This window comes from Epinephelus moara, chromosome 10, assembly GCF_006386435.1.
Source record: "Epinephelus moara isolate mb chromosome 10, YSFRI_EMoa_1.0, whole genome shotgun sequence".
Taxonomy (NCBI): Eukaryota; Metazoa; Chordata; class Actinopteri; order Perciformes; family Serranidae; genus Epinephelus; species Epinephelus moara.
The window spans coordinates 8701052-8718432 of NC_065515.1; the positions used below are offsets into that span (position 1 = coordinate 8701052).

The window sequence follows — 17381 nt, forward strand, 5'->3', positions numbered from 1 at the left end:
CTTTATTGTTATTGTTCTTGTAATCGGATAGGTCTGTCGGCGTGGGAGGGGGCGCAGGGTGTGTACAGGATGTGGGGTTGGGGGAAATCGATAACAGGGAATAAAGAAATGGAGAAATGCAGACAGATGAGGAAGAGAAGAGAAGGGAGAATAGAAAAGAAGAAGAAGAAAGAAGTGGCTTGAAACAAATCTAACTCACAGAGAGAAATTTGAACTAGTACACAAGCGAGGGCAGCAGCAGCAGGAAGCCACGCGCAGAGAGGACCAACTTAAGGGATGCAACAAGGAGGCCGTCCAGCCATGACCAAAGAAAATGCAGCTAAAAACTTCAAGCAGAGCGTCATATGCAGGAACATTCAGAAATATATAAATGCCATATATTTATATTGTTCATCTGCCATTCTGTTGTTCACTCCCAATCAGGCAAAAAACAAAATGAGTCATCATGTATGGAAAATAAAATACATCAGCAGGCAGCCCTTTGTTCAGAGACATAATGACTCATTTGTAATGGGGTCATATTTCCTGCAGAGAACATCGGGAAGCCAGAACCCTCAATTAAGATTATTATCTAAAAGCAGCAAGATGCATCTAATGCTCGGTGCGCTTCTCTAAAATTAGAAATGTCAAACAAAATCACTGGAAGCAGAAGTCCATTTCTCTGGCAGACAATCAAACACAAGTTTGTTTGAATAACCTTGAAACTTTGGACATTCATTTCTGAATCAAAACTTGATGTAAGAGCCACTTAAGGACATATCTATATTTGGTAAAGATGTCTGTATTGATATGACATATCATATAGGTTTAGGTAAGTTTGCACAACAGTTTCTGTATATTTTGATAGTATAGTAGGTTATGTTTATATTTACTTTATGTGTTAGAATACACATGTGACAGGTAAGGTGCTGTAAGGCAGTTTAGTGCGCATGACAGGAAGGAAATTGTTGACAACATTGTGTGTAAAGACGACATGAAGATGTTGGTTTGGATCATGATAAATATTTGACCATATTATGCAGTGTTTAAGTGTATAATGACGATATAATATACAGAAATAGGACACTGAGTTGGTAGTGGACTGGGTTAGATATAATTTTGAAAGAACTTGGCCTGTTTTTGGTTCTTTTTTGTATTCTCAATAAACCTTGTTCAACTTTTTCCCTGCCTTGTTTAGGTACTGTCACTAAAGAGACAGGAACACAAGTCAAAACCAAGACACCTCGCAGACCAACTGGCCTTGGAAGTGATTCTTTGCACTACTTGACCTCAGGTTGTAATATATTCTATTCATTTATAATCATACGTATTTAAAGCCTAGATATTATTCTTACTATTAAATTGTTATATCTACATATATATTAGGGGTGTGACAAAACACACATTTAAATTGAACCGTTTGGTACAAGGCTTTCAGTTCAGTACGATTCGTTGAACTATCCTATTACATTTGGGAAATAAAATATACAGCTTAATTTGTCATTAAAATAACATACTCAGTGCCACTGCCCTCAACAAGGCAGTCCACATGACGAAACAGGCACCATGCTGCCTGCCTCTCCCAACCCAAAACTAAAACATTCTACTCCCATAGTAACGACTGTAATGTCATTACCAGACTGAAAATAGAAAATTCTCCAATAACTTACAAGCCAGGCGTTCGGAGCCACTTTTTCCAGTGTGAATTATAAGGACAATGGCGAGAGAGTGGTGGATAAAGAAACAACAGTACGTTGCATCCTTGAGTGTCTTTCGTTGGAACTAGATGAAAACAAGGAGTAACACACACACTACAAGGTAATGTTAGCCCTGCAGCATTTAGGCAGCCATTCCTAACCAAGCGGCAATGTCTGGGGCTGAAAAATGAAGCCAATGCTTAACTGCTAACAGGGGGGTGAACTTTTATATAACTCATCTGTTTAGATTTTATTAAGGCTTAAAGTTACGCAAAATAAGGGCCAGGCTGCTTTGAGTGAAAGGTTGTCTGATGATCAGTAACATCCACCCCTCGCTCCTCCACCGTGCCAGCCTCTCGCCCAAATATGGTTGCTTCTGGCACCAAAAAAACAGGATGGCAACAGCCATGATGCTGCAATAAAGGCTTCAAAATGGGAGCCTACAAACCAGTGGTTGACGTGATGGCAGCTACGTGCATTATCTTTACAGTCTGTGTTCCTAACTGATTCCAACAGAACCAAAGAAATCACCGTGGAGATTGCTAATGTTACATTTATATAGCCGCAGATATGAGACCCGACTCTGCCGAGGAAAACGCAGGCTTTGCTAACATGCTTAATGTAATCAAGCCCCCAGACTGTGATTCCTGCTGTGAACGAAAAAAAACAAAAGGCCAAATTATGATGTTTTAAAACATAAAAAAGGACATTTCTTTAGTGTTTCAGAGACAGAATTGTTTCCTTTATTTGTTTTATGTGCTGTTAAGACGATGGGCCACTCAGGTAAAGCATTATTGTTCAACGTCAGGAAAGATCAATCTTTATGATGTTAGTTTTAATAAATCAAATACGTTAAAAATCAAGGAAATTTCTCTGGCATTTATAAATTTTTTGCTATATCAGAAAACGCACCAGACCGTGACACCAAGGTGTCGTATCCAAATGAAAGCTGAATTTTGTGAATGGTTACACCCCTAATATACACATACTACTACATTATTATTATTATTATTATTATTATTATATACATATGGTGTATATGTGTTGTGAAATATTTATGAAATATATACATATTAACTGTATCTGTTATATACACGTTACACATACTTATACTGGGTAATTATTCTTTTATCACTATACAATAACACGATGTCCTACATTATATATAGTATATACATGTCTGTTATATTTACACTAAGTAATAATACTGTAATATTTCCTTCTGTGCAATATTTTACCTCTTATTGTGCAATAATATTTCTGTATTTCTATATTTTTCCGGTAAAAATACGATACTTGTATGACAATTATCCTCTGCAACTATCAATTTTGGACACACAGTATCTGTATAAGTAAAAGGTGTGTATATAGATGTTGTATTATATCATTTTTATGATATCTAATTTGTATTTTTGTCATATTTTATTCTTATTAAGTCCTCAATCCCTTTTTCCTTTTTTCTCTGCTTCTGACTCCTGCTGTAAGGTGTGAATGTCCCCAGTGTGGGATTAATAAAGTCTCATCTTATCCTATTTCTATTGTTTTTAAAATAGCCTCCCAACCTTGTTTGACAGTTCCTACAAAATAAAGAATATCAACCCTGCAGCTGCTGCTATGGCAACACAGAGTAATAAATTGGGAAAGTGTATCACACCCATCCATCTGGACAGGCTGCTGCCCGCCAAGATGGATCACATAATATTGCCTTTGCGGTGCAGTTAATGAAGTCATGTATTATACAGAGACAGTAAAAATTTATGGCGTAGAATGAGATGACTACCTCAAAGATCCAATATTATGTAAGTGATTACACTCCCTCTGTGACTGAAGGCTGCAGCATCGTCTTATGTTTACTGTTATGGCTGCCAACAGGAGGCGGTAGAGTCAGACAGACCCTGCCAGGGGAATAGGAAGTTACAGTCTCTACATCAGGGAAATCATAGATATCTCATTACTGCCCATAATCTTCCGTGTTATTTTGCTCTGCTTTCTTGCTTCATGAAATTTTAAGCCATGTCCCACCCATGCCACAGCCACGAAGCCATACACGGATCTCTACAGCACCATGACATGGCACATTTAGCCCATAAGGAGCTGGAGATTAGAGCCAAAATGACAAAGCTTGTAAATCACCCTCACAACTGGACTGCATGCTGTTAATGCTGTATTAAAGGGATACTTCATCCCCCAAATGACCATTTGTTTATCAGTAACTTACTCCATGTTATGTTTCATTCCTGAAGAAAACTTTGTCTCACATGTCTCCACAATGGACGAAGAATCCAAAAACTGAAATTCTGGATGAATTGAAGTCAGTGGGGTCCATGTTTAACAACAGCAAATGTCAGTACTTCACAAACCGGCAGCCCTTTCTGACAAAAAGTGAAAACTTATCTATGTTCTCTTCAAAGCCAGACTCCATTGACAGAAACAATAATTTTACCTCACTGAACGCAGGAGCTGCTGGTCCACTGCTGCCTCCATCAGTTACCTTGTTTGTTTCATTGTGTGACTTCAGTGAATCCCAACCATGGATGTAAAATCTAACCGGATACAGTGTTGGAGGCGGGGTCCCATTCATTCCTATGAGATGTCGGTGATGATTCTCAGTCATCCAGGTCTTGTAATCATAAGTGCTATATCGTAGGCAACTGGACTTGCTTGCATTTCTTGAAGACGTTTCACCTCTCATCCAAGAGGCGTCTTCAGTTAAAAATGACTGATACAGAGTTGCAAGGTTTACTCTGTGTGGGTGTGAACCCTTACAGTTGTTGGGGTCACATGTAGGCTTTCGAATTCCCGTACCAGTCGAAGGGCATTCTTCCCAAATTGATTGGGGGCGAAACGTCTTCAAGAAACGCCAGTCCAGTCCAGTTGCCAACGATATAGCACTTATGATTCCTATGAGAGTTGCTAAGTGTTGCATGATGCCAAAAACGTTTAAAAAAAACTTACTTAGCACTGCTTCTGCATCATTGGGCCAATACAGCAGGTGCACTCGGACTTCCGGTTTAGCACTCCACTAACTTGAATGAGGATAAAAAGATTTTATTGTGCAGCTCATGTAGATTTTCCAAATGTTACTGGACCAAGTAGATTAAACCCCCGGTAGTCAAACAACTACTGACTTGCAATGTAAATCTATGGGTAAAAAGTCTTACTTACATTCAAAGCCCGGTGCACTACCTCAGGGACTGATCTGAACTAACTCTTTAAAACACCAAAGCCACAAAATCCACAAACAAACTAACTGATAAATGTAGCAGTGGTAGATCAGGAGCTCCTGTGTTCAGTGAGGTAAAATCACTGTTTTTGTCAATGGAGTCTGGCCTTGAAGAGAGCATAGATAAGTTTCACTTTGGGTTCAGTTCCGTGTCAGACAGGGCTGTCTGCTTGGAAACTACTGAGCATACGACTGGATAAATGAGACTTGGATTATTATGAGTTTCCTTCACAAAGTCAACGCAACACAGGGTGAGTAATTGCTATTCAAATGGTCATTTAAGCAGTGAAGTGTCCCTCTAACACTACCTACTTTTAACTCAGTGCAACTCGCGTAAAACATTCTGATCAGTTCTTTATGATATTGTGGTGCTGCAGAGAACACAACAAAAGCTACTATTTACTGCCACAATGAGCACCGGTGATGCTAAGCTGCCACAAGAGCAAAAGCAAGAGGCAGAAAACACACATTTCAAACCCTCTATGTCAGGGGCAGACGCTCGATATGCTGGGAGAAGACAAGATAAAGAGTGACAGAGAGAGAGAGAGAGAGAGACAGTGTGACACCTTTAATAAAATGGATTCAAACATTCACTTATTTGCTGAAAAAACATTTTATGAAGTTGAAGATGCATTTAAATGTAAACACATCTTCATTTTGTTTAAAGGTAGACCATAATTAACCCCTCTATCCTTCAATGAAAAGCAGACAGTGTTCACTTCTTCCCACAATTTTAAACTCCACACTTCTAGTTTGTAACACTTTTTTTCTGTTAAATGCCAGTGTTAGCTAGCATGTCAAGCCTGAAACCCTGCCCACACTATTTCCAGTGCTGCCTGTTGTGTTTTGCACAACATGTGTGTAAACTACACTTCAGGCCTCACAGCAGTCTAAATCCGTATCCGTTCATCTCCATTCACGTCTTTCCCATTGATTTTCCTGCACTGGCTCTTGATTTGCTTCGTGTTCTACCTGAACACACTTCAGCAGCACAAGAAATGTTTGTGAGCACAGGAGAATTAAAGTGCAGTGCTTGTGAGGGGAGCTGTGTGGGCTGAGGTGAGACTGGCAAGTGTATCCTTGAGAAGAGTGTGCACGCTAACAAAAGGATCTGAAAGCATTACAAATATGTGAAATTAAATTAGACGTACAGATAGCACTAAAGGGGCATCATCCTTATGTTCCCAGGGTCCTGTGTCTCTTGATGTAAATCTAACAACTTTTCAAGCAATTTAACTGTTGCAGACATTTTTACCATAGTTGGTGTGGACCTTTTTCTCGCCTCGACACTCCAATAAAGTCAAAAATGTTTTATATTATCGTAAGTTTTTAGTTTTGGCTCATGCAAATAACGAAGCTCAATGACTTGAACATTGTCAATAACTGAGAGGTGCACTCTTCACCAAGAAGCAGCAAACTGGGTAATCGCTAAACATGGAGGGGACTTGGGAGAGGTGCAAGACATGAAGTCTCACTTCTTTTGGAATGTGGGGAAAAAAGGAGAAATTGATGGAGTTGTGGAGTAAACACAAGTCAGTGTTTAATTCAGTGAGTGTCTGATCCACCAATCAGCATATATGTTAGTGAGAAATCTCAATTTTTGAAACGGATCATTCCCACAGCCTTCTCCCACTAAAACAGCACAGCTAATCAACTGAGTCTGGTAGAGAGTTGAGGCGACAAATTCCAAAATATAAAGTTTGTATGCAAATACAGTTAATCTTTATGGATGAAACAACTGATGCAGAATTGACAAGAATACTGTCAATATATGATGCTTTTTATCTTGTGTTTTTAGAGTTAGGGGCCGTACACATGCCGCGTTTTTAGTGCCCTCAAACTATTTTTTTTTTTTTGTTGCGCCATGAGATAAACAGAGTTCAACTTTTGGAATGCAGCAGCGCACACCACATGTCATGTGATGAAGAATAACCAATCCCAGCCAACAGATATCTTTCCCCTCTTCTGTAGAGGTCAGTCTCTGATAAATATGGAAAAGTTGATCATTGTGGTGCAGGGCTGCCAGAGCTTTACATCTGTCCCACGGACAATAGGCCTACACACTTATTAACAGCTCCTGGAAGAAGATCAGCTCTGCACTAAGGATTTGAGGTAAATAGGCCATGATACAGTGCAGACACAATCTGCCACCGCGCTCTTGATAGCTTGCTCAAGGAATGCACAAGAGCACCCAGCGCCTGACCTTGCATTTTCCAGGCAGTTAAAGACACGGCATGTGTGCGGCCCCTTATGTGTTTCTGCGGACACATAAGGAATTGTAAATATGTGATATTTCTTAAGGGGAGTTTGGCATGATATTTTCCACCAGGAGCAGGATAGGAAATAATCTTAAAAAGGAATGCAGTTGTAGTCTTGCAAATAGTGACTCTACAGGATCCCCAGTCTTTGCAAAATCTAATCTAAAAATTCAGTTTTAAAATGTGAAATTGACACCATGTCAAAAGACATATGTCAGAGGACAAAAGACATATGTCAAAGTCTTCTAGTGTATGGTAGACATAACACTATAACAGATGGGTGATGATCAGTTCAAATGCAAAAGAACGAAGAGATATGAACGTTTGAAATACAGTTTGAATGGTTAAAATCTGTTCAACAACTGTGGAGATATCCATGTCTGAAATCAAGGAAATTGTCTTGCCCACAAATTGAGGGTGTCGATTTCAAGGAGTAAAACATCAGCAGGCTATAAACTGGGGTGGGTGATTTCAACATATTGACCCAGAGTTAACATGAAATGAACATTTGACCTGAGAAAAACACATTGCTGCGAACATTAAACCCTTTAAAAGGTCTTCTTAATAAGAAGATATTGAGCTGGGGAACAGAGGACCCTGGGAACATGGATACGCTCCCACTAATGGTCACATAAATCCAATAAATGATCCCTTACTCTCAATGATGTCACCCAGGCCCTGGGCGTAGAGGAGGTCTTTCAGACGAGACACCTCCTCCTTCAGCTCGCGCACCAGTCGATTGTTGGGATCCTCATTGATCACAGCGTTACAGCGAATCTGTTTGGCGCGGTCTGCATACCTGTGGGTGTCAGGGAGAGATCACTGAGCATGTGACACAGCAGGTGAGCCGGGGGGAGACAAAAAGGCACATTCACAATCCCCCCTGACATCACACATCCTCAGGATTCTGCAGCCCGGCACCGAAGCTGTGGCTCATGAAGGGTGTTTGAGGTGTGAAGCTGATGCAAGCCACTGAGGAAAACATGTGTTACACAACACTTGAGTCTCACTGGCATCAGTATCCCTCAAAGCCACATTCAGCAGCTGTGTGGGAGGAAGAGGAGGCAGCAGAAAATGTGTCGGCTGTTCCCTACCTGAGTGTGCTGAGGGTCTCATCGTAGTTGATGTCAGCTGGACTCAGGGCAGCGACCATCGCAGTACGAGAATTCCCCCCTGACATGATGAAGATGAACACTTTATTCTCAGTTTGGAGAGAACGAATGGATCAGCAAGAGCAAAGAAATCTTGTGTTCATACCTAAATTTTCTCTCAGCAGCCAGGTCAAAACTGAATCTCTGTAGGGGATGAAGCTTTCCACCTTTTTCTTCTTTTTATTCTGTGTATCGAATTCAAACAATTAAAACTGATTCATTAGCGTTTGGGTTGAGAAAAACAAAACAAAAAACCCCCAAACAATTAAATAATAAGTTAAATAGATTACCTTGTTTGACATAGAGTCCTAAAATGAAGAAGACAGTAAAATTAACATGTTTATCCTCCATACTTGTGATGTATTTTAATATGTTTCATATGCTGATATAATACATACCACTTCAGCTAAAGCAGAGATTACTTTTCCCAGTGTAGTTAGAGATTTGTTGATATTTGCTCCTTCCTGTGACAAAGTGAGAGGCAGAAAGTATTTACAAATTAACACACTAATTGACTGCTTTAATATTAGGGATGTACAGACTGTAAAAATTCTAGATTGATATCCGGTATCAATGTTTCTTGTCATTGTTCATTTTGGAAAACAAAAAAAGTGAGCACAATTTCAATCATACAATCTTCTGAAACATCTTTTTTCACAAAAGGCTTTATTATATGTACAACCATAATTCCCACTCTAATACCCATTTTATATTGCTGTGAAAACATCAACACAATTCTCCTTTAAACAGCTGGATTTATTCAAGTGTCTCACAAAAACATAATTTTACAAGATTACATTTGAACACATCATGGTAACGTTATAATTTACCTTCAACCAATCCTCATTTTTACTGATTAGAGCTTAAACGCATCGTAATGGAACTTCTGTTAGCTGTTAGTTCAAAGTTTTGTCAAGGACTCTGTCAATACGCGTTTCCCCTTCCTAAACCTGAACCAAACACTTAGCCCTAACCAGTGGCAGTCCTAGCACATGAAGTGCCCTAGGCGGGCCTCCCCTACCCCTACCTAGCCTACCTTTGAATGAGAAAAAATTCAATAATATGCATTTTTGAAACAACCTTTAACATAACTGTCTTTCACATGAAAAACATATTTTTTAAAAATAAGCAAAAAAGCCTTTTTACTATATATGATACATCATAATTCCCAATATGTGTTCAAAGGTGTTCCTCAGGGTTCCATACTGGGGCCATTGTTGTTTTCCATATACATTCTCCCCCAGAAAGCAGGTAAAGTGTAACAGCTAACATTAACTAGTGTTTCTCCAGTTGATGTCAACACAGATTTGTTCTTCACAATGTAGGATTATCAGGGAAAAATATACTGTGTGTCCCCTGATGCCTGGATCGTGAATTTACTGCATTGTTTTGTCCCGAAGGCATCCTGGGATAGATCTCTGTTTGTCCAAAACACATTTTTTATTGTCCCCGGGGGCGACAGGGTGCCGTTAGTCCTGAGCCCTGCTTTTAAGAGTGCACAAAATTGATGTGACACAACAGAAAATCCTCAGCCACTGTCATCAGTAAATGTCATCTCATTTTCCAAAAGGCCGATGGCAGTCGAATATCCACCAATATGTTCCGCCAATAACTGGTGTGTCCCTATTTAATATGGATTTAGTCAGTGATTGCTTCCCATACAAGCAATGACATATGTTTTAAGATCTGTGTTTGAATTTCAAAAATGAATTTGAGTAAAACACGTCACCTTGAGCCTGGTTCCTTTAGCTCCGGTAGAATCTGCCCTCTCACTGCCAGCCAAATCCACCAAACTGATTTTGCTGACCTGCAACAGAACATCCAATAAATAAACTGCAGCACATCAGCTCACAAGAACAAACAAAAGCTGATGTCATTCATCTTTACTCCAGAGACGAGCCTCATTAAAAAAACATCTCCACAATGTTACCTTATCGTTACAGTATGACCTTCAAGTAGTAATTGATTTCCAATTAGATTTAAATCCGTGTCATCAGTCCGCTCGTAGATAAGCAGAGGCAGGAGCTCAATGTTAAATACATTCAGTCAGGATGTGATAAAACTCTACCTTCTCCAAGGTGTTATCAGTCTCTGCATCGTGGCGTTTCTGAGTGAATATAATGTTAAAGACGGCATGCGAGCGGCTGCTTGTCTCATTCATGTTGGTGGCAGCCACAGTCCTGCAGACACAGTGAAGACATTTTATCAGTTTGTGAAGCAACCTGTTTGTTTCCTCAACGTCTGTCCAACAAGGACGACGTGTCTCTTACCACGAGAGCGCAAATTACTAGTCCTGCTATTTCTATTGTAGGTCTGACAAACTCATGAAGCACAACTCAAAGTGCAAATAGATAGGATGTAAATAATAAGCTGAACCTTAATTTTCATAATAAAGAGTGGCAATGTCTTTAAACTCCTCCACTTAATCAGATGTATTTTTGATGTTTGATTCATACCTTAAGATATCTAACCTCCTGGTTATACGTAACATGTATTATTTTCAACTAGTTTACTATGCAGTAGATTCTCTGGCAAGAATCAAAACTGATACTGTTATTTCACGAGATCCTTGTACCCTAGGACGTACTTCTGCAGTTACCAGGGGGTAAATGGAAACACTACGGTGTAGCTCAACTATTAAAAAACAAAAGTTAAGAATTTGATGATCCACTTATTGAGTCAGCTGTAACTTGAACACAATTGAATTTAAGGGTCTTTATTGGCATGAAGGTTTCAAGAAGCCTAAGAGAGTGCGTGAAAAGTAGTTAGCAAGCTAGCAGGTAAGTCTAAACAGTTAGCTAAAAGTAATATGCTTAAAAGGTAGCTAAAACTGATAATGAACATAAAGTTAAACTAGTTAGCTTACTAAAAGTAATGGCTGAAGAGTTTATGAAAAGTAAGCTAATGAATGTGACGTTGAAATAGTTAGCTAAAAACTAGGGATACACGATAATATCGGCCGTTATTGGCTTTAAAATGAACTATAATAATTGGCCAACATGCTTTTTCTTAATTTGCACACTGAATGAATATTACATATACTGAAAAGTGTTGTATTTCATGTCTCCATCTGCTGGTGGGTCATCATGATAAGAGTATACGTGTATGATATGATGTTAATTCCACTACAGAAGAGACTTGATGATCACTAAATTAGACGGGGAAAAAGTGGACATGTCGATATTGGTTATCAGCCAAATTAGTTGTTATCGGCATATTGGATATCAGCAAAAAAATCCAATATTGTGCATCCCTACTAAAAATAATGACTAAATGGTTCAAATAGTTGAACGTTTACCTTCTGCCACCAGTATTACCAATGACATCTCGGCCAAACTAACCTTAAACGCTGACAGTTAACTTGTATGAGAAAAAACTGTGACAACATTGTAATCTAGAGACCATTGTGTGATGGGGCCACTCCAGCTGCAATACGGTGATCAGTGACTTTAAACAAATGTGGGCCAGGGGCATAAAGTGGAGGGGCAATGATCCCTTCCCTACTTCCCCTCCTTCTGGCACCTTTGCTCAGACCACACCCATCTTCAAACTAGACCTTCATTTTGATCTCAGCTAAGCATCTCTAGTGACTGAATCTTGCACATGAAGTTATCGCAATGACAAAATCTGTCCAATGACACAAATGGACAGATAAACATCCACTAAAAACAGCTTCTCTGGTAATTCCCGCGACAAAATGTGCCACTAGCAAGCCAGCCATTACGATAACATTTTCCAAAGTGGGCCCAAGAGTGTATGGCTGTCAACTCTGTTTTCAAGTTATACCCAATTTATGCAATTCCAAGACTGTTCAGGGACCCCAGTACGTAGAAATATTTAAATACACCATTCTGAAAACAGCCAATGTTCCTTATTCCCTCGCCAAAATTTAGTATAACTCTTGAGCGTTATTCGGCCCCCTGTCCAACAAGATAGCACAACATGGTTGGTACCAATGGATGAGCTTAGATGTAGTTTGATATGATACCAGTGTCTTCACTGATGCTTTAAAAGCTTTGAAAAAAACGTTACCATAAAAATTGTTAAATAATATCCAGTTCATAACAAATTCAAATACACACTCTGGTGGGTGGTGTTGATGAAGGGGCACTTGAGAACAGCTGATAGATGGGTGTCTTTAGGGGCTGTTCAGATGTAGCGACTTTTGCGCGCACAAATCCATTAGTTTCAATGTAGACACGCGTCAAGCGCGCTCACAATCAAAAGCGACGCCGTAGCAGCGCGCATTCGGTGCGACACGCCTGTTTTTTTGTGCGCGTCTGCGGCGCACAGAGATGGAAAAATCTCAACTTTTTTGAATGCAGCAAGTGCACTGCATGTCATGTGATAAGAATTAACCAATCAGCTCCACGGACCTGCTTCTTCCTTTCCATCCACCGGACTTCACAACATCCGGTGGTGTGAAAGGCAGCAAGCAATGGAGGAGCGACTGATCATTCTTGTCCAGGGATACCCAGAGTTATATGACCTGCCTTCGTCGTACTACTTTGACTCCAACAGAAGGAACAATGCCTGGAGAATTATCAGCTCGGAGCTTGGGATAACTGGTGAGCATGATGACACGCTAATTCTGTGTCACTTTTTACTTCCCCTGTGAGTGACAGGCAGTTTTGGTTGCTTAGTAACGGCAGGCGCGACAGTAGCGCAACCTCCGAAGCGCCTTGGATAAAAGGATGGAAATGGCACAGCTGGCATTTTCCATGCGCTTTTAGACGCTACATCTGAACGGGGCCTTAAAACTCTACAGCAAAAGGTTCAAGTACTGCAAGAATGAACAGCTCCATCACCTGGCCTTGTTGCCAGAGTCCATCAGGTCCTGGATGTCGTTGTAGGAGGTGACAGCCAGCTTTGACAGGTCCTCCACATAAGGTCCCATCAGAGGATGCTCTCGAACTCGCAGGTTCCCTTTATTTTTGGGATTCAGTAAGTCGCGCACACGTTCACAGTAGATTTCCATGTAGCTCACCTGTTCAGAATCATAACATTGGCTTTAACATTCATATCAGCTGATTTCAATACATGCTACCTCATGAATAAATGTAATAAACTAAACAGGAGGAGCCGATGACAGAGGCATCAGATGCTTACCTCCACAGAATAAGACATGCTGTTGTCTGCATTGTCGTTGATTTTAGTGAAAAGATCTTCACACAGCTGAAAGGAGAAAACATTATTTTCACAACTGTGAACTGACTCATCTTTTCTTTGATTATTACCAGCGCTGTAACCATAATGCATGTGTACCAGGGGAATGATTCCTTGTTGGTCCTTGACGTCCTGCTTCCCCATCATGGTGTAGGACTTGCCAGCACCTGTCTGACCATAAGCGAAGATGCAAACGTTGTATCCCTCGAAGGCATGTAGCAACATTTCCTCTCCGATGTCTTTGTACACTCTCATTTGAGAGGCATAATTGATGTCCTCGGGCTGCGAACAGAGATCAGTAATCAGCCACACTGAGTGATCCCAAGTGATGCAGATGTGTGTGTATCTTTGTTGGGGTGTCTGTGGGGGTGCAGAAAGAGTTACCGTGGTGTGGGACCAGTAGGAGTAATCAAAGTTGAAGCTCTTGTTGTCTTTGGCCTGCTTGGGGTTGATGATGGCTGAAAGACAGGACAAGGAACACGGGTGAGAGGGAGGGTAAGAGCCGCCCACATGAAACTGTATCTGAGCTGTGTCGATGTCATGTTGTGCTAAAAGAACTGGGAAGGCCTCAGTCGCCTCCTCTTTAATGTTTGGGCCTCTGCACTGCAGCAGAGTGTAAGACTGCAGATGTACTGGGAGAAGAAATGTGTTTTTAATGAAGAATTTAAAAAATGACTAATGTCAATAAATGAAAATGAAAAATACTGAATAAATAATTATTATAATAATAATAATGATAAGAATATAATTAACCTACAGACATAGAAACAAATAAATGCAGTTGTACAAAAATGTAGAAATAAATCTGTGATATGTATTAATTCTTTTATTTTATGACTGTATTTATGCATTTATTTCTGTATCTATTCCAGCATTTATGTACTCTTTTTAAACATGTTTTTAATCTTTATTTATTTATGTATATAACATTTATTTATTTATACACTTATGTGTTCCTGTATTTATTTAAACACTTATTTACTTAGTTAGTTATTTCTATATTTATTTATACATTTCTATATTTATTTCTGAATTTATTTGTACATTTTTTATTTGTTCCTGTATTATTTATACATTTCTTTATTTCTGTATTTATTTATACACTTATTTATTAAATTTTGTATTTATTTATTTATTCCTGTATTTATTTATTCATTTATTTTCTTAGTTATTTCTGTATTTATTTATTTATACATTTATTTACTTAGTTATTTCTGTATTTATTTATTTATACATTTATTTACTTAGTTATTTCTGTATTGTTAATACAGTTCTATTTTTATTTTCACCTTTATTTAGTCTTGTATTTATTAATAAATGTATTTATCTATTTCTGTATTTATTCATACATTTATATATTTATTTCTGAATTTATCTGTACATTTTTTTTATTTATTCCTGTATTATTTATACATTTATTTATTTATTTATTTATTTATGTATTCATTTACACATTTTGTTATTTGTTACTGTATTATTTATACATTTATTTATTAAATTTTGTATTAATTGATTTATTCCTGTATTTATTTATACATTTATTTAGTTAGTTATTTCTGTATTTATACATTTATTTACTTAATTATTTCTGTATTTGTTTATACATTCTTATATTTATTTTCGCCTTTATTTAGTCTTGTATTTATCAATATGTGTATTTATTTATTTCTGTATTTATTTACACATTTATTTATTTATTGATACTTAAGTCATGTTTTGTCCTCCATCATTTTTTGAAAGATTAACACAGAATGCTAACAAAACATTTCCCATCCCCCTGAGCACTGTACCATTGACTAAAACACATACATCATTTTACATCAGCTGCTTATTCGTGTTGTAAAAAATTCAAAGCAGCCATTTAAGCTTAATCACAGTCTCTTTGCCCACATTAATGAAACTGCCTTCAAAAGTTGAAGAAATAAAAAATACAATCTGTGAACGTATGTGAGCATCTGACAGAGTATGAAATATCATGCATTAAAAACAACATTAAAAATCCTCCGTATAGCCGTGCTGGTGGCCCCTGTCACATTAATCACACACCAAAACACAAAATTGTTGGATGAAAAAGTAACTGTTTGTTCCTACATGCTACTTTTAAATGTACAGTTTGACCTGATGGTGGTGCCTTATTACTGCTTTATCTATCTACCAGTGGCCATTTTAGGACAGCTCAGAATCAGCTAGTCAGGCTCAGCTCATCTTTCAACAGTGTTAAACAACCATCAGTGCTGAGCTACACTTCATCAGGCTCAGCTGTGAGGAAAAATACCAGCTTAGTGAGTCTTATAACATTAATTTAGACGACCAGACAAGCCCTGATATAATTTGAGGTCTTTGTGTGTCCAACTGTACCGTGAGTCACAGGTGTCTGTTTAGAACAAATAAATACACTGTAATGTCTTCAAATGTGGCCTTCTTATTGATTTATGGTGGTTAATGCTTTTTTTTCAAATCAAAGAAAATCCCAGTCTAACTATAAATTTCTGGTCTGGTATGAGTCACATCTCGAGGACAATGATGTCTCAGTCAAAGGTAAATTATGATGATCATGCCTGATCAAATCACTTCCTACGGATACAGTATCTGACCATTAGATATGTCTGCTCCGTGACCCTTCACAAATAAAATTTACGTACTCATTCAGTTTCTGATGATGACACACATCTATTTCTGGTTCCCTTCATCTGTTAGTTATGTTATTGTGTTGAGATTTCAGGCTTTTGTTTGCAGTTAAAGCTGTATATGTACAGTATAAGCATCTATAAAGGTTATACAATCTCATGAACCAGACAAAACAATGCCTGAAAGAAAACACATCTTCGAAATGTACTAATGTTTTATAATAAAAAAAACTAAATGTAGCAATGCAATAAGATAAAATGCTTTCATACACAGATACTGCCTGTGTGATGAGATGCTGCGGCTGACTGTGTGTTCATTCTCATGATCTTGGGAGACATTTAATTAAAATTAGGAATGGGACCATATACGATTTTACTGCAGATTGGGATAAGCATCACAAAAAGCTGATTGTGGTGAATCTTGATTATCAGGATAATCATGAATATGCAGCAGCAACAAAGAAACTGCTGAGCAACCAACAATAAGAGGCTCTGCAAAAACAGCCTGCATATACACAAACCTCAGAAGATGCAAAAAAACCCAACCATTTATCAAGCATTGACATATTTCATATAGAAATATAATACATGATGCCATTTAAAATGGGTGAAAAGCCTGGCTCTTTAAAATTGTTTGTTTTTTACTATAAAGAATGTTCATTAAAAAAAGATGTGACGCAATTAAGGGTGGGCAACATGGCCCTGAAACAATAAAACGATATTTAAGTGTATTTTTGCGATAACGATATTCTTGGCAATATGATAATTTAAAAAAAAAAAAATCTTTATTATCAATTTAAGGACACAGAATTGCAAAAAAATAAGTGATATAGTTTTACAGTTTGCTTCAAATATTCAGTAAAAACTTAACAAAAATGATCTCTCATTTCTTTAGTTTGTGAACAACAGTAACTCAGAGTGAGATTCAGATTCTGTTACAATATTAATAGTTCAACAAAATAAAATCTAAAAAACTCCCAAATACAAAAATTTCCCCTGGGATCTATATACATATATATATAAATCAACAGGTGATTTCCTTCTTTCAGTAAAATCCTAAATGACTGAGTTGGGGTTTTTTTTCCACCTGGACCTTTATGCTCTGCCATTTCTCCTCTAATCATCACGCTGTAACCTGTGGAGGGTATTATGATACCACAACTATCACACATTCACATATATGGAGTTTTTTGTTGAACCACGAGCGTCACGTAGGTTTACATTACCAAAGGTTTATGACAAAATCACTTGATGACACCGACTCCTGTGTCGCACGGCAA

At 38.2% G+C, this 17381-nt stretch overlaps 1 protein-coding gene across 13 annotated transcripts in view; it reads right to left on the reverse strand.

Annotated features, from left to right (window-relative positions):
* Positions 1-17381, reverse strand: part of kif1aa (kinesin family member 1Aa) — an 81598-nt gene that overhangs the window by 46941 nt on the left and 17276 nt on the right. For 7 of the 13 annotated variants that reach the window (XM_050054527.1, XM_050054526.1, XM_050054525.1 and 4 more), the window contains exons 3-13: positions 13859-13932; positions 13574-13756; positions 13418-13483; positions 13117-13295; positions 10377-10488; positions 10038-10115; positions 8707-8772; positions 8599-8616; positions 8415-8493; positions 8252-8330; positions 7814-7956 (exon numbers count right to left, since the gene is read on the reverse strand). In XM_050054527.1, the coding sequence (XP_049910484.1) occupies positions 7814-7956; positions 8252-8330; positions 8415-8493; positions 8599-8616; positions 8707-8772; positions 10038-10115; positions 10377-10488; positions 13117-13295; positions 13418-13483; positions 13574-13756; positions 13859-13932 (1077 nt within the window). Of the gene's footprint in view, positions 1-5367; positions 5407-7813; positions 7957-8251; positions 8331-8414; positions 8494-8598; positions 8617-8706; positions 8773-10037; positions 10116-10376; positions 10489-13116; positions 13296-13417; positions 13484-13573; positions 13757-13858; positions 13933-17381 lie in introns of all 13 variants that reach the window. The other 6 variants (XM_050054530.1, XM_050054518.1, XM_050054519.1 and 3 more) reach the window with 1 other exon arrangement.